Raw genomic sequence first — 18,414 nt, 5'->3', positions numbered from 1 at the left:
ATAGCCTCACTTTTCTTACTCCTCCTGACACTCTATTGGGTGTTAGCAATTAGAAGTGCAATGTCCGTCCCTCACAACAGTCAAGTTTGTCATTGATGTGTCTTGGGCACTTCTATCATCCTTTTTTGACGAATTTGAGCTTTCGTTTGCTCATAGGTCTGGGCATGATTTCGTTACACGTTTTTGAGGCTATAAATGTCCATACAAGAAGAAACAATAAAACGCGCGAAATCTTTTTAATTAGCAAAGCCTATTTGCTAAAATATTGCATATTAACAGCGCAGCTTAGTGAATTACGCCCCGGACATAAAAGAGAAGTTCGCAGCACACCAATAATGTTTCTACTGCCCTCCAGAGCCGGGTGCGATCAATAGAAATAAGCACTAAAACTGCTCTGCGCACTTTTAGAAGACAAATCTGAGCATTCCACAAAAGCATAAGCATGCGCCATCCTTGGCTATCTGTTCTGTCCTTTCGCCAATCAGCCGCTACAGCGCACTCACACGCTTGCCGCCGTGAGCTCGGCGGCGCAGATAAAGATAGGTTGGTAAGACTACTACTCGGTTAAGGCCGATCCACACGACGGACCAAGTCCGCGGGCCGATCGGTCACGTGATGCGACGTCACGGCCCGCCGCGGTCCGGTCCGGCGCAGAGCACATCCACACGGCGGACCGCCATAGCAGACGGCAGAGCGGACCAACCAGCTACACTCTCGGCCAGAGTGTTATCATTGTTATCATTCCGGCTCGAGTCCCACAAAGCCGGGAACTGCTCAACGAGGCATACAAGATGAAAAAAAAACCTCCTCGTCACTCCAAGAGGACACCGTGTTTAAAAAATATATGTGCTGCACGCACGTGTAGGCCGAACGGCGGACATGAAACGACTGGCTTGACTGGCTTTTGCTGAGCCGAAAACTAGATTGGGTTTGGCTGAAGACACTCGGTTGCCGGACAACATTCGTTGGCTAAGCCAAAATCGCTGCTGTTTGCATGCGGTCCGCCGCCAAAACGGAAGCGGGAAAAGCCTCGGCGATTTGTTGGACCGCGAGGGCCGCGGTCTTGCGCGGGCCAACGGCGGTACGCACGAACTGTTGACGTCCTATCACGTGATGCGCGGACCGCGGTCCAAAAGAGCAATTTGGTCCGTCGTGTGGATCGGCCTTTATCGTCAAACTTTCGTCTTACGCCGGCAGCTGCGACGGCTGTTTAAGCTCTGTGAATCGGCTTACGCTTACTATTGGCGCAATTACTGAAGTTCGCTACTGCGCCACGATAATATACACACCTTTTTTTTTACTACAGCGCTCGTCTTTGCAGCGGTGAGCATCCCAAGCTTGCAGATCTTACAAACAGTATTAGTTTTCTGACGTATCTTTTTTCGTACGATGTCTCTTACCCCATTCTTTTTTGTAAGTTCGGTTATTTCATTCCGCTTCACGTTGTTCATTCTGGGCAGAATGTGGCTCAAAACTGGCAAGAAAGAGGTTCAGACGTACATGATGTCTGCTGATTTCTCGGCACTCTACACTCCAGGTAGCCTTCGCCCGTCCCTTTTGTGCTGCTGCTCGTGCCCCTGTGGGGCAAAACGCATCCTACACCACAAAGTACCTGCGTGGTATTCACGGTTTATATTGGCCGAACACGCCCTTGCGTTTATAAAAAGCCAAGAGGGCCTGAACCTTTCCGAAAAATGAGGCTACTGCCATTTGGTCATGGAACGAGGTTCCTGAACGAGCGAGCAGAGCCATAATGTCCGTGTACTACACTAGACCAAGGACAGCCGGGCATGTGACTTAGTGGAGGCATATTGAACTACAAAGAAACAACACATCTATATAAGCGACATCGCTGTCGGTCTGCGGGAATGAAACTCAATTTCTTCGGTGTATGATAGAATCAGCACGCGCTGTCAAACTGCTTTCTATGATGTTGATGAGTGAATGCAGTTGCTAATGCTGAAACTTGTTTTGAATCAACACCGCTTCCGGCCCGGTCATTTCTCATAGGGTGTCACGCCTTTCTCACATGATGATATGAACCAGCTAACACTCAAACACATAAAAACAGAACATTCGCAAAATCAGAGCAGCAAGTGGTAATGAAATATTGCAGAAGAACAATCAAAAATTTCGCGGCACATGTGCGTCAGTAATGTACAAAACAAGATTCCCGTATACATGACTCCGCTCACAGCGCAAATTTGCTTTCACTTTACTCATGCACTGTGTCAGCTTTTCTAAGTCGTTTCTCCAGCTTCGAAAATTCATTGTAGGCGCAGGGAGGTGGAGTGGCACAATATATTTACAAGCTTCCGCAAGTGCAAGTGCAGAAATTGGGAAAAGCTCTTGGCAGGAGTATTTGCGTATGACGAAGCACACTGCGCATTGACATCCAAAGTTCTTCGAAGCGCTGTACTGGAGAGAAGCAATTCAGCACATTTCCAGAGCAACGTTTCTGGGACTGCAGCGGCAGCGGGTGCCTTAGTGCGGTTTATTGAGGAAACAAATAAGCGTCGTACAAACTACAGCCGCCGCAGCAAATCAGGCGCACCATGTTGGATCATACATGTAGTGCGACCAATCATCAAAGTACTATGCTCGTATAGAACGAAGCGTTTGCAGTCTTAACAGATTCCTAAAAGTGGCAAACAAGTAAGAATGCTTGGACTTCCGATGAATCTGGGAACTAACCTGTACACGTTCCCCGTTTTTGATGAATAAGCTGCTCAGATTTCTATAGATCTGGGAAGGTTTCGTTGATACGTGTTGACAGGTACTAAAATCGGATATAGTGAAGCGTTTACAGTCTTGGGGAGATTTCTTAAAAATGGCAAACAATAAGTATCTTTGGACTTCTGATGAATCTGAGAACAACCTATACACGTTATTTGTATTTGAAGAATAAGTTGCTCAGATTTCTATAGATATGGGAAGGTTTCTTTGATATGTGTGGACAGCCTAACCAGATGCCAAGATGTGGCTGGCTTACGCTAAACCTTTCGAGTTGGACCTCGTTGCCATTCGCATGTACGAGACTCTTGGCTTAACCCCTTTATATCCTGTGCCTGACGGTTCATGTGCAAATCACTGAGAAGCATCCGTATTTGGAACTACAGCGATGGCGCACCTCGCACAATGTATTTTAAACACGATTTTCCCATTTTTGATGTTAGGTGTTGGGAAAATAAAAATGGGCATCGAGCAGAGAATGGTAGCAACCAGTATAACAGGAATGTTTTTGCTGTGGTTGCAATTCCAAACAAATATCATATGTTACCGTTTCACATAAACTTGGTTGCTCCTATCACACTGACAACTTTTGTCCTCTGCCGCCAGTGGTACGTGATAGGGGGTCGGCTAAGTTTGCCGCTCTGGCGCAAAATGCAATTACTCTCATTCTACCTAAGTCGCACCGCCATAAGCGACGGAGGTTCCACGGTGATCCGACAGGCATATATTGCATGTGTTGGAGGCTGTGCTGTTTCCCCAATACTACCCACCTCAGACAGCCGGCTATTATTCTCGTGGTGGTGTCGCTTGAATGCTGCATACGCCACCTCCATCGCGGGAACATCGGGGAAGATGCTGATGTTTCCAGGTAGGCAGCGGAGCGTTCGCTGCTCGAAGGTGTCCTGAATGCTGTGGCTCAACCAAGACGACACGAACTCGCCTTTAGGGTTGAACTGCAAGAAGCAATTAGCTCATTCTTCATTCGATACCACTTTCGCATCAACAGGAATTAACGATGCTTATACCTTATCACGATGCTTATACCCTATCCAACAACAAAGAAGCTGCATAATGATGTTTCTGAAGAGCAATGCGCCATAAGGTTATATATGCAACCTCGTGCAGCTGCCTTCATGCTTGATTATATACGCTGTGAAATGAGTTGTCGGCCTGTAAAGTACCGCAAATTCTGTATTAGGTAGGCGGTGATAATGGCACCTACAGTTCAATCGTTAAGTATCATTTCGTTAAGGTCAGCGGTTGAGTCACCGGCCACGTGATTACGGATAGCTTAACCTTGAGTTTGTCTTTTATTTACTTTTGCCTTGCCTGCGCGTCGTTCTTCGTCGACAATAAAATAAGTTTGCGTACGCGTATATTACCGTGTGCGAGTAATCTTCCTATTCATGTGCGCCCTTTGTGTTATGCCATTTCATTATTTGCTCAATGTGCAATTAGTTGTTCATGTGTGCATTTAATGCATCTCCTGAGACATAGAGGCAGCGTTTGCATATTTACACAGCAGCTACAACTAAACTCTTTCAGACGGGAGGCGTTACGGCAGCCTGGGACTTCGTTCTTATATACTTACGTGCTAGAAAGAAACTTCGCGTTCTAAATTCATCCAAAAGCCACACGCACTCTACTGAGCCTGAAGCCTGTCACAGCTAAAAAACGGGCAGTGAATCATGGGCTTTAGAAGATTCCAAAGTGCGAGCATTCCGCGATGAAGCATTGAATCCAGTCACGAGTGGCTCTTGGCAGTAGCATAGTGCGTGTTGTTTGCGTGGGCGGTGGTATTTGTATCCGACTCCATCTGTCAGGAACTGTGCCGTCTACAATGCTACATGGCCTAGCGTAACCGTGGCATAAAAACTTGGGCTTCTCATTTATAGTATAGCATTCGACACTAAAAACAGCATTAAAGGGCGGGTATGTCTCTGAGCTTCTCAGTTCAGAAGAGGATAAGATAAGGAGTTAAGCGGTTTGGCGGTGAACTTGAAGTGGACTGCGTATCGAGGAACAGGCTATCATGTAGTCGACGCCAGTTTTCCAAATCTTGCACGAATAATCAGATAAATTAATGTACACGCAGCAGGTGTCTATGAATTAAGCTCTAACGAACAATTACGAACGGTAAACATGGGCGCCATACACAAATGAAGACTTCTGGACCGAGCGTTGCAGTTTTATCGACAATGTAGAAAATGAACACAGAATCTCTAACATTCGAAAAAAAAACAGGCAATGAATTTCCAGCTGATGAGCTGGATGAATCATTTTCTGGCAACAATGACCGCACGTTACGAAAGGATTCAAGCATGAGGAGGTCAAGATATAACAAGAGCGTCCTGTTGCGAGTTTTCAAATGAAGCGAGCTGCAGATGTAGATCAGCACATGGTTTATATTAACGGAAATTTCACTGACATCAAAAGTTGAATTACTTTGCAGCAGTTATAATATAATGCTGTGCATCCCTATAGCGCGCTATCGTACAACTAAATGGACAAGAGGGAACGCCATGAACGGGGCACAGAACCACGTAGGTGATAAGACGCCCCTGTAGACGAAAATATGCAAAGCTACACACTCTGGCTGTGGTTCATCCGTTTTGAGTCATGTGGGTCTTAAGAATGTTATAAAAGGTGTTTCCTTTCAAGAACTTGAGGCGGGAGACAATGCCTCTGCAGCTACCAGAAGCCATCCTCCTTCGGAAAAAGCAAAGAGAAGCAGTTTTGCTCTCACATACATTCTACGACAGTCGCCTGCTCGGGCCACCATGGTTAGTAGGCACCATCAATCCACGCAAGGAAAAATTTAGTCAAATCTACAGTTCCCTTACCTTAACTCCATCGCTGTCTATGGCTGTCATGAGCTCTCGAGCGTAAGCGTACAGCACGCCTCCATAAAACATGGCATTCGTGCCATCTTTGCAGTAGAGAGGAGGTGCCAGTGCTCCCATGGAAAGGGTCAGGTGATTCAGCACGCGTTTGTAGTCTACGTACGGCAGCATAGTGCTGTCGTCTAGGAACATCTCCTCTTCGGCTGCCTGGGAGCCGAACATCAGGCGCTGGCTGCGACGCGTCTTGATCCAGAACTCCGCGAACGACGAGGCGCTGTAGGTGAAGTTTGCGTACACTTCGTGAAGTGCCTCCGGCGTGAGGAACTGGTCGGAAGGCCACAAAACTGTGCGTACGCTCTTCAGCTTTGCCACGGCAATTTTTTTCGTATCGTTGTCGAGCCACGAGATGGCCCACGTTTTATTGGCAGCCTCCTGCGTAAGAAGATTGTCAAATGAAGCTTGTCAACAGCAGGCAAATCGTTTGGACCTTTTACGCACATCGTATAGAATGATTTGCTGCATTTCCTAAGGTAGCGCACGACGCTTCCGAACAAAGGGCCAATTTAACTCTAAATTATAACTTTTGCGTCAGGCGCACCGCTAATTGTAGTTTGGCCGAGACAAGACTTGCAATGAGGTTTTGCCTGTGACAGAAAACTATTGCGTCCATATGGACGAGTGCCTAGTATGGCATGGTGGGGTGTGGCGTCGCGAACATGCGCTACACCCATTTTAAGATTGTGGCTAGTATCGTCTCCAACCAAGCTGTTTTCTGGTAGCCATTTCATGCTTACATCTACTCTCGATTAAAAGAGATAGAGGATTTTTCTTGGACTACATTAAGATTGCGGAGTGTACGTTTGTAACAAGGATCTTTCACCACATCTTGTGCCATTGGTATGTGACAGTGGGTATGCCTTGGTGGTAAATGAACTTTCTTCATGCCGAATTCCGTTCGTTGATATGTAACATTTTTCAAGAAACACATTTCAAGCCAAGTTGGTTTACCGGGCATGTGTCATTGGGTATGTACCCCTCTTCAATGGCAAAAAAGTCACTTAAGATTTATCTGGTGCTGCGCGTAATCGAACCAATATATAAAATATTGGCAATCACATTAACGATGTCATTAATCTCCTATGAATGCATGCGCCATCATTTTTGTATTTGTTGGACTTCGGAAGACTGGCATGGTCTTTCGCCATGACGCCAGCAGTTGTCGACGCACACGAGTGCCTTATGTTGTATAATAGTTTCTCTGACGCATTCTTGCTGGGCCAAGGTTACGTACTGTTATTTTGCTAGATATTTTGTTACACTCTACAAACCACTACCAGCCCGACGCTCGAGAGTATGTAAGGTTTCGTACCAATAATTGATACAGGAAAATGTGGTGCTGCAATTATTCACCGAGTGCTAGTGTTTCTACTGTATTGCGTTAGCTTTTTTTTTTGAAGGAGCACGATGCACGTACGTCGCCCTTTTGCGAGGTTCACTTGCTTCTTTCACTGAGACAGCATTTAGTGGACTGATGTGTTTAATGACCGTAGGCAACGCAGGTTCTTTGAGACAGGCGATAGCTGTAGCGATCTGGATTAGGGGCAACCTGCTGGGTTCTCCTATTTTTGGTGAATGCATACCCATTTGTTTTTAAGAGAACCTTTCTTTGCATACATTCCACGTTTCGTGTCGCTGCTCGTCTCTGGCTCAGTCGCAGTCGCGCTGGGTATAATTGAATCAAAATATAAAAATCATATTTGGAACTACCAGCGAGGTTCCTTATGCGGAACAAGTATTCACACCTCCGTTCGACGTGACGAAACAAATTTACTTCGTATACAAAATCAAAACATATAATAATAACTCACTGGCATCTCTAAAGCAAGACAATTTGTCAATGGAATGGTTAATTATATTCCACGTATTCGTTTATCAGACAGTTCGGCACATGCTACAGTATGTCTGCTGGGGCGCTATAACGTAAAACTATTCCAAACTTTTCTATTCCAATTTTGCAATCAGCCTTCCGCGATTGGTCAAAAACATTTTGGACCACCCCCGTTTCACATCTCTGTCACGCGACGTCACGAAAACCGCGATAGCTCCCCATCTGATATAACGTGTACACACGGATTATGCATGATTTGACCGAACAAAAGAATAGTTATTTCTGATTCACGCCTCTTCCCCATAAGCCCTCGGCCATTGGTCAAAAGTTTTCGGGCTGCGCCCACTTCACCTGCCTCTCACGCGACGTCACAAAACCGCAAAAACTCACCACGTCAAATTGACGTGTACGCGATAAAGGTGCATTAATATGCCGAACAAAACTGAATTTTCTTCTGAATAGCCGCAGACTGCCCCATTCCAAAAGGAATAAAAGATGGCTGCCGCCGATCGCTCAAGCACTGGCTACTCGCACCTGTCGAAGAGCATGGGTTTATTTGTGTGTAATAAAAGTTTCTACGTGGCCGTGTAACATTTTTGAACACTTTCGGTCCGCTTACGACCTCGTTCTGCCAACTCTCCTTTGCTGAGGATCCGTTTTAGCGTCATTCTTATGCTTCCTTTGCATGTCGCCGCGATTGTCGACGAGCCACCGCAAGCTAAATAAGGGAAAGCGGACCAATCGCAGACGCCGGCACCACCCTCTTCATCCGGTTATCGATTTTCAGTTCAGTGGCTCGGCCCTATCGAATCCCTCTCCACTTGAGCCTGCTGCTCGCCTCTTGAGAGCCAATTAGATAAGACAAACTGCTCAGTGTAGGCAACGTTATTCGTTTTTCAAGCAAACAAAAGTGACCTCCTATGAATGAGGAGAGCGTTTGATTGGTCTGTTCAGAGAATCCGGCGGGTGACCGCCCGATGCTTGCGTCGGCGGTTACGCAAATTTGACGTCAGGAAATTGGAATAAAAACACATTGGAATAGTTTTACGTTAATCGTATGTCCCAATACGATTCCTAGATAAAACCTAACATATACTGTCGGCTGATGGACACCCTAAATTTACCGATCTACTAATAAAATGCTGAATAATATTGCCTTGAGTCATCAATTTGAGGCAGTCAATATCTTCCATGGAAGTGTGCTCTCTCCTGTCCAATCATCCAGATAAATATTGGCACTGTGACTCATGGGTTGTGCAGAATGCCTAAATGTTGCTCTATACGTGTCATACTTAGTTCTACATACATCTGTCATCACTATTCTTTCCTCAACAAGCATCACACAATGTCTTTGTCCTTGTGATATCGATGCACATACATCTCACCATGCGCTCCCAGCAGATTTGCAGCTTAAAATACAGCATAGCTTATGGACAGTGGATTGGAAGTATATGCAAAATTCCATATCAGTAGAGTTGTGATCTTCACGGTGGATAACATAGACATTCTATGAGATAGGGAGTTCTAGTGAATGAATGTGAAGCAAATTTTAGTGGGGCCTTTGGTTGTAAAGTCTTTCAATAACCGCTTTACTAAGGTTCCGCACCACAGATATCCCAAGTGTGCCTTGGATTTACATATTTATACGTGTATGTTTAGTTGCAGGAATTTACTGGTCTCCGCTTTTAATCGCCGTACCTATTTGCATATCTACATGGTCAGCTTGGGTGACTGAGCGTGTGCAATGAGATGGATGTCTTTGGGTAGGTGCCCATTTTAGGCTTAAACTCTAACAGAATATGCCACTTGGATAAAAGAGTTTGAAGCCTAAATATGTTCAGATATGGGTCATGCTTTTTTGTTAATGCGCGTTTCATCAACATTCATTCCTCGCCAAGCGTCATACGTCTTCTTCGTCGTTGTGACAAATACGACCAACGTAATTTAAGAGCGCTAACAGCTACAGGCGATGAGACAATGCCCGGGTCCCCAACGCCTACTGCTGCTACCTCGCTAATTCAAGCAAGAGTGGCATGGTCTAGATTCCAATATTAAGATCGAGCTGCGTTTCTTTTTTGCGTACACCCAAAGTCGGAATGCTTCAGCCACTGCCAGTAATCGAGCTCGTGACTTTATGGTCAACAGCAGAACACCCCTGCCGCTCAGCTAGAGCGGAGGGCATGACCTTGTGTGGCACGAATGACACTTACATTGCGTACTTTAATTGCAGCGATTCTTCATTCCACATGAGTTGGTCGCGACATATTATGATAGTTTAGTTCAGGCCGAATTTACTCTGAACAAGGGAATTGTGGCGCTATGGCGTATGTGTAGTTATATCGTCAGGAGTTGTAAAAACGCCACTCGCGAAGGCAAAAATAATTTGGTTCATTAGTTACCTGATCAATAAATTGTTTAGAGGTTAAAGGAACTTTCGCGCTTCCAATGCTGTGAAAATGGGCTAACAGAAACATACATTCCTGTAGTGTGGCTACCAACTGTCATACATGCAATACAATAAAGAGTTACATAAAAAATAGCTTACATTTAGAAAAACATTTCTCTTTACTAGTATGTTGACACCGCTAGAGCGTATATTATTAACACACGCATGCGCTCACATTAAATTTCTGTCTAATACCTTCAGTAAAAAGATGCAGTTGTGCCATCCCAAAACAGCCGTATGTAAAAGTGCGTTATTAAAAATCCCCGCCGTTTCTATGGGCGGGATGATACGATACAATTGCGCCTTAAAAAAGAGATAAGTAGCACAGTGGATAACTATCGACAGACATTCATGCGATGTATGGTTTGACCACACGATCATATAGCAACAACAAGCGAAAGGCTGGTGATATTCTCTAAAGAAAGCAGTCATTTAAAAAGAGTTGAACTTGACGCGATCATATAGAAACAACTACCGCGAAAGGCTGGTAATATCCTCTAAAGAAAGCATTCATTTCGAAAGAGTTAGAGTTCAAATCTTTGTAAGACAGGTAATTGTACTGAAGCTTCTCCTCACAACATTATACAAACCGCCACTATTTCTCGAACCTGAAGCAATTGTCGCAGTTTCGAGCTTTCATACCTGGGTTCACATTCATCCTTTCGAGGATGGCGGTGAATTGCTTTGGCATTCATCGTTTCACACGGGATGATATATTAACAAAACAATTATAAGTGGGACACCACATTATTAATTTCTTTCCTTTTTGCTTGTGGATCCAGCTCATTAGTTATTTATTCACCTCGCATTGGGTGGTCATTAAGTAGAGAAGAAAATACGAGTACAGAAATAAACATTATTCGTGCCGTCAAATCTTGTTTTCCCAATTAACGTACAAAATAGAGTATCGCACCTACACAAGGTCATGCGTTCTTCCCTTTATGTTACTAGCATGATTGTGTGCAAATGCGACCTGGTGGCTGCGATGAAATATCGTATAGGTCAGTGCGTCGCCTCACCCACCTCCACAATGGCGGCCAGATGCTCGTCGATTCGGCGCCGCTCTTGCTCGGAGAAGAGGCCTACGGAGGCCATGGCAGCCACAAGGAGTTTGTAGCTGGACTCGACTTGACGAGCGCAGTAACGGGGCAACGCTTGCCTGACGCGGTCCTCACTGCCGCGAATGATGAGCATGACAGCATCTGGGTATGCCACTGTCCCATACTCCAGCACAAACAACCACGACAGGTGGCGCAAGACCACCTCGTTGCCGAAATCGGTGATCATGTCGAACATCTTCCCGATATTAGAACTCTCCTCCATAAGCACCAAGTCATTCAATGTGATCGGCGGATCGAATGCCGCCACAGAATTTAGCACATTCATAAGGTGCGAACCAATGGGAAAGGAGGTGTTGTAGTCCATATCACTCAAAGATAATAGTTTCGTAACGCGTGGTTTGCCACGACGCGATGGTACCAAGATGTTGAAGACACTCTCGAGCACGCCATACGTCTTCGAGATGTCTTCAGGTTGCGGTTCGCTGTTCGTGTCATTTGAAAAAATGATGAAGAGTTGTTTGTAGACTCTTTGAAAGGTCTGCTTTGGTATTTGGCTCAACACGGCCTTCCACCCACGCATGAGCTCATTCGGTTCCACAAAGATAAGTCGTGGAGTTTCTTTCGAAACAGAGGGGAATACCTTCAAGGTAAACCAGAGGTGCACGTTCCAGTTCAGCGAAAGGTCAAAAAGGGCCTTCTCCGGTGAAACTGCTTCCTCTGCTTCTTCCGGCCAGACAATACCTCTTGCGCGCATAAATTCTTTCATGATGTGGATTTGTGATCCGCCCTGTTGGTTGTTGCAAGCGTTAAACATTGCCATAACCTTTTTCGCTATAGGGAATCGGGAAAAACCTGTGTTCAGCCTTTCCGGAAGGTTGTACAGCCACGACAAAAGCATATCCCACATCTCTGATCTTGACACGAGAAGCTTCTGTCTTGTGGTCCAGCGACGACAGACATAATCACCGAAGTCATCACAGGGGTTGACGCTTTTGTCCAGCTGATTTTCAATGCGATACCTGCAGTAGAAAGGAACACGCTTCCTATTAGGTGTCATTTAAAAAAATCACAGCTGAATTAACGCAAAATAATAACGGTATATTCCAGAGACTAAGCCCACGGTAATAATACCTAAATGTAGGCAGTGACACATCGTGAATAATTCTGTAAGGCGCAGGAGATGTACGAACAGCCGCTAAGCTAAATCAAATGTATTGGGAAGGCACATAACAAAAATAATTATTAAGACTCATGCCTACATATACTGTCCGAAACTGTCACAGTTTTGACAAAGCCAAGTTGGAAAACGATATGAAAACTAAGATATAACGTGGATTCGGATAACTTTTTTATCATACAATGTCAGGACAAAACAGAATTGTCTGTTCCGCTCATAAAACATATCTCTCTTGCATAGGCATTGCGCTATTTCTTATATGAGAGTATATTTTCTACAGCTTTTTTGTGTTTACAGTTATTTTATAAACTATCAAATGAATTATTTATAGACCACAAGATTGGAACATTAATCGAAGCCAATATAAGCGAACGTGAATACTGCGTACTCGTGGATGCTAAAAAGCCTCATCAAGTGCTTCTGGAGACGCACAGTAAGGAGCTAATGGCCTCTTTCTCTTTTGTTATTGTTTATACTGGTATAATCTATCATGACACAGTATGTTATTTGTAGGTGACTACATAGTGTGCGCGACATTATGGGGGAGTCATGACATAGTATGAGGCCTTGTGACTACCGCGAAGGAGACACAACACCAGAAAGGGTTCTTTGCTAGTGATAATACGACGGAAGCTCCAAAACGGAGTTTCGTGATTTTTTCGAAACAGCGTACGCCAGATTAAACAAGCAATCGCCATAAGAATCCTATTGCTGGTTCAACGATCGAAGGAGCGCCAGCGGAGGAGCAATGGCACCTGCGCAGAGCGCCGAACAAGAGAGACAAGACGTTCCCGAGGTTGTTCCAGTACAAATTACGATGGCAGACAAACGTTTGTTGAGAACGTGGTTCCTAAAGCAAGTGCGTGCTATTATTTATGTCATGCTTTCGGGACGTCACAGTCATAACAGTGCTGAGGTGCAGCAGGCTGTGCGAGAATTCCTTTCACCGCAGGCCACCAATTTTACCACAGTAGTTTCCTCAAATTGACTGCACGCTACGACAAGTTTCTCAATGACGGTGGCACCTATGTCGCAAAACAGTGCAAGGTGTACAGTTTGTGACGTCATTGTGCATTTTTTTGCCGAGAAAATTTCCGTGTGAAATGAATTACGTAACTTACTTTCGCGACGTCCCTCGTAAAACTAATAACCCTGAGCGCGAAATCAGGAACCTATGTATTGGGCTCTTTAATAGCCCCGCATTTAACTGATCTTATAGTTAAACTCATATAAAAAACTTATACTAATCTTAATCTCGTCAAGTAAACTTTACATAGAACTCCATCGAAGTTGAAGCTAGCTCCTTATCAGACCTCATTTCCATTCTGTGCGGGACTCCCAAAAGTCTACAATTTAGATTGGTTATAAGAGCTGGAAAATTCGACAACTTATACGCAAGCAGTAATCACGGGAAATGAGTGCAACCAAAATAAAAGATGCCATTACATAGGAAGAACTGATGAGTTGGTTGCTAAGGAGCTTGATATAGCTCCCGTACTCTCTTTCTTGCTGACTAGATGTGAGGACAGCATATATCTGAGAGCTAGCAATATTTTGTGTGTAGAAGAGTTCATGACCTCAAAATGCTAGAAAAGCTGAGCAGTGCTTAATATATCAAGCATCTTTTCGGACGTGATCATAGAGAGCGATGAGACATTACTAGCGACTTATATTACGATAGCTAAAGTTGGGCGTCATACTTCAACATATGGTTCTTACTTTTATGTTTGTTGATTTTGATCGACATATATTCTGAGGTCGGTTAATCTATATTTCTCTGTTGAACTCGCGCATGGCTAATGAAGCGGCATTCTGTTGCACGTCCATTTTTGCGTTAGTCTTCCGTCTATACACGTAATCCCGCTACCTTGATTTATTTTTTGACGTTGCAAGGTGTACAGTCAACGAATAAGGCAAATAAAATTACTCCGCGAGAAAGTTTGAGAGTTGGCGTTTGCGAAAGAAATTAACTTGGGAGGCGCTGCTTTACTTAAGGTTAGAAGAAATTCTTGCGTTTGCACAAAAATTATCGCTTGTTTCGCGCTGCAAAGTAGTCTCTGCGTGCGTGGGTCAACTGTATCTAACGATCGTATAATGGGCAAAAGCAATGAAAACTTGGGACACGAGTTATGGGAGCCGTTCTGCAACAGAAAAAAAAAAAAACGGGAAATTCTATCAGCGATACTACTGCGATGCTCGGTAGCTGTGAGCAGTTTTTCTTTCTCATAGAATAAGCAAGCACCTTTCAGCAAGTGTTATTGACTGTTCTATTCTGCCAGAGCAAAAAGGTTATGTGCACCCCTTTGGCGACTCCTTTCAAATTAAGGCAACGCTACGCCGGATTAAGCTTGTGTTCCTGTCCTGTTACTTGTTCACGTTGTTACATGCACTTACACCACGCCACGATGACGCCTCCTACCTATATAAAGCGAGAAATGACTTCTGCCTTATAGAAAGACGGCCGAGGGTAACGCAAGCAAATTTTAATTTTTGCTAATCTTTTAACATTGATTGCCCTTTATTTGTTTACGAAATGTTCTTGAAACCCGAAATCAGAGCTGTGCGTGCGTAAAGCGTTTTTCATAGCAGTTTTACAGCAAGAGCCAAAGCTACCACATCTGAGCTTATCAATTTTTATAATTCTCTGCATCTTATGTCATTGCTACGCCTCTCCTTATTATAATACAGAGAAATAGTTATGCGTGACATGTGTCGACAAACATCATATACAGATAGCGCAACGCCAAACTAGATTTGTGTTTGTTATAGGCTGGTAATCGCATCATAAATCCAAAGTGTTGAACTTAAGGGGCGCCACGCAGTAAGCCAAGAACAAAACACAATGCAATAATTAGGCAACGTAAAAATATTTTCAGTGTACTTTGGCATCAAATCCATGCAAACTGATAAAGAAATTCGCATACTACCTATGATTACCGCGGCTACAGAACACTTACAGCCGCATATTTTCCGGTGATATCCAGGACACTTAACACAGTGCGACATTGTTCGGCCCACTTCCCTACGCTATAGACTCCGCTACCAATCGAAGAATTATTTACACACATCTACATCATACAGGGTATTCCACGTAGCTTCAGACAAAAATTTAAAATGTGCAAATGCCACATAGCTGGACAGAACCAAGATAACATTTGCCGTCGCTTGCACGTACACATATTCTTTTATTCTGCCTAATTAAATTATTAGCCTTAATTATTAAGTTTATCAAACACAAATAAAGGAAGCGTCTATGAGAAACTTGCAGAGTCGTATGAAAAACTCCCATTAGAGCTTTTTGTTGCTCGATACGTACTACATAAAAAGTTTTTCCTAGCACGATGAAGCCCGCGCTTACTCGCAAAGTGCCTCGAGCGGCTAGTCGCGCGGCTATTTCGCGTCTATTTGCAGGCTTCATCCACGCTCGGAAAAACTCTTTTATGTGGCACGTATTGTGCAACAGAGAGCTGTATCACGAGTTTTTCATGAGCGTCATAAGCGGAACGTGAAATCATGTTTTCGCGAACGCAGTTTTTATACGGAGGCGTTCCCCTCATCAGTTTCAAAGCTGCCGGCGACTTGCATGTAGCGTCATATAGAAGATTCCCATACACGGCTGCTATTCGCCGATAGCTGACAAGAATTACGTAGGTTCTTTGGATTGCTGCGTTTCTTCCTACTGTTACTCTGTAGAATAAGTGGCGCAATTTGCTAAACCTGGCTTAGACGAGGCAAAGTCTAAACTTCGAATTGAGATTAGAATCACACATTAGTGGGCGAAGCAGACCATACTTTCACTGTCGGCCGCGGCTGCTCGCGAGGGAATAAAACTGTGGCCACAGCGCTAATCGCTTGTCGTAGCCGCTGAGCTTCACTACTGTCCTTGAGCGCTCAACTAGCCTTGAACAACGAGAAGCTCAAGCAAAGACTACGAGTAGGTGATGGCTGCCGCGTATACGAGGAATAGCGGCTTACTTTTTGAAGCGACCTCTAGAAGTCTACAAATGTGGCAATGTCTGACCGTGCCTCGCTATTAACAGCAAAAGTAGGGACACCTTGGCGAGTTGGCGTGGTAACATAATTACGAAGTGCCAAGGAGACCGACACAGGATAGAAACAACAGGATGCAGAGCTGACTGTCAACTGCAATTTATCTTAAAAAAGCGAAATAAACACCCATCACAAGAGCGACCTGGCGTACTGACAACATAAACAGGCATATCAAAACAAATAGCAGAACAGAGGAAAAGAAAGAAAAAGGGCGTAAGTAGGGGCAATATAAACAATAATTCATATGGTTACATGCACTACCAGATTAGGAGGCGTCAAAATATCACATACTGTCCCGGGCGAAAGAACAGAGGCAGCCGCAGTAGACGTCTTTGCCGGAAGAACACAACGCATACGGTCTCCTCTTCTTCGTGTACGTGCCATGGCGTATGTCATTACCATAGCATATGTCATTACCATGGCATATGTCATTACCCTTCCCCCCAGCACCCCCCGCCTAAATAAGCTTCGTCTCAATACAGTATACAAGGGCTAAAAGGAAAAAAATGATGGTTACTACATAAACAAAAGAAATGTGTGGTGACGCGGAATAACAATCTGCAGCTGTCAAAAGAAGGAATGAAAGGAAGAAAACCGCACACATCAAAAAGGAACCAAAAACAACAACAAAAAAGAACGACGTTAAAGCGTTAACGTAGTAAAGTCACTCGATGGTCGAGTCACGGTGCGAAAATATGGTTTTAGTCTTGAAACATGAACGACATCAGTTTGAGGAAACCGATGGGAGCTTCTGGAGGGGCCCCCTGGAAGAACCTGGTAGGTAACGCCACAGAGTCGCCATACAATCTTAACGACGCAGCTACTTTTAGGACCGGCCGCGCTGTTGGATGGGTTAACAATTGCACTAATAGTGCCATTACTAATAAAATCGGGAAAATGCGGTGTGTACTTACAAATGAGGTTGCAGAGATGACTTGACAGTGCAGGCAATACACAGATGAAGGGCTCGAAAATAAATGGCCGGTTTGTAGCGAACACTAATTTTTTTTCGTCAGTTCACCCTTTAGTCGAAATAAATCGGTTCAGTTTCGGTTAAAGCGAAGAATGTATTTGCCCGCTTTCAGTTAGGTCCGGTTCGAACCTCTGGCTTGCGCTCTCCACGGACTCGCCGAGAAGCTATTGCAGTACGTTCAAGGTCAACTCGTTCGCCTGTTTAGTGAAACATTGTACCTTGGACAGATGGCGCGAATAAGACTTGGATTGCTCAGCTTTCTCGGCGGACTCCATGAATGACGGCACTGCGTCTGACAGTCCTGTGATCGCGCATATTTTCTCTATTATCTATGCTGTGTGAGAAAACGCTGGCTCCCGTTTCAAAGCGCCAGCCTGAAAAATATTTTAAATTATTAGATCAAACCTTTAACTCATAGGCATGAATTCTGAAACCTCCCTGACCCGAGTAAGAAAGCCTGCACTACGATTACCCGCGCTTTTGTGAATGCGGAAAGCTTTCTTACTGAGGCATCCTCAGTGGAGCCGCCGTGGTGCTGCCTTACTGCAACCCATCCTCAAAGCTACCTTCACGTTTCGTTTTCCTGCTTGTATGTTTCCGAACGAGGGTTTCTAGGCAGTGCATTTGCCCACTCCTTCCACTGAACGATGTCGTGCTGCATGTCAATTCTATGTTTTTTTTACCGCTCCGCCAAGCATGATAACTATGCCCAACCCCTTTTTAGAGCGCAGCTTTTAGGCGCCCATTCCTGTGGTGAGTGGCGGCGGCGCTGACGTCGGCTCGGTAACTGAGCGAACGAGCACAGTGAAAGTTGAAAGAGCGAACGCAGAGGCAGAGCGGGCGATGAAAGACGCGAACCACGGACGGTGTAGACCAATGAGAGTGGCCCCTTCAGTGACGTGTTCCCGGGAAACCGACGTCATGCGGATCCGCCTGAGCACTCGATGCGTACTCGCATCTGGTCCCAACTGAGCCGTTTGTTTCGTACTAAGGTCTGCTCGCGCTTGGTGTGTGTGCTTGGTTTGATCTCATTCGCGCTTGTTTCGATTGTTATGCTTTGCGATTGTTTTGTAATCTGATTGCATGCGCGACGCGAATTGTTTAGTGCTTTTGGAAGCAACGCGGTACCAGCGATAACGCTGGGGCCTTCGACGAGTCATGCATAAAAGCCGACGCACTTGAGCCACCGATCAGGCTTTCGATCATCGTCGACTGTTCTACACATCTCGCTCAAATTAATTAG

General features: G+C 44.8%; 1 protein-coding gene across 1 annotated transcript in view; it reads right to left on the bottom strand.

The window, feature by feature from the left end:
• LOC135908737 (endothelin-converting enzyme 2-like) overlaps positions 1–18,414 on the bottom strand; it is a 38,493-nt gene that overhangs the window by 9,356 nt on the left and 10,723 nt on the right. The window contains exons 4-6 of the mRNA XM_065440588.2: positions 10,934–11,990; positions 5,577–6,008; positions 3,504–3,686 (exon numbers count right to left, since the gene is read on the bottom strand). Coding sequence (XP_065296660.1) covers positions 3,504–3,686; positions 5,577–6,008; positions 10,934–11,990 — 1,672 coding nt within the window. The remainder of the gene's footprint in view (positions 1–3,503; positions 3,687–5,576; positions 6,009–10,933; positions 11,991–18,414) is intronic.

This window comes from Dermacentor albipictus, chromosome 7 (genome assembly GCF_038994185.2).
Source record: "Dermacentor albipictus isolate Rhodes 1998 colony chromosome 7, USDA_Dalb.pri_finalv2, whole genome shotgun sequence".
Classification (NCBI taxonomy): Eukaryota; Metazoa; Arthropoda; class Arachnida; order Ixodida; family Ixodidae; genus Dermacentor; species Dermacentor albipictus.
The sequence above is the reverse complement of the archived record's forward strand: the minus strand, read 5'-3'. Positions and strand labels throughout refer to the sequence as shown.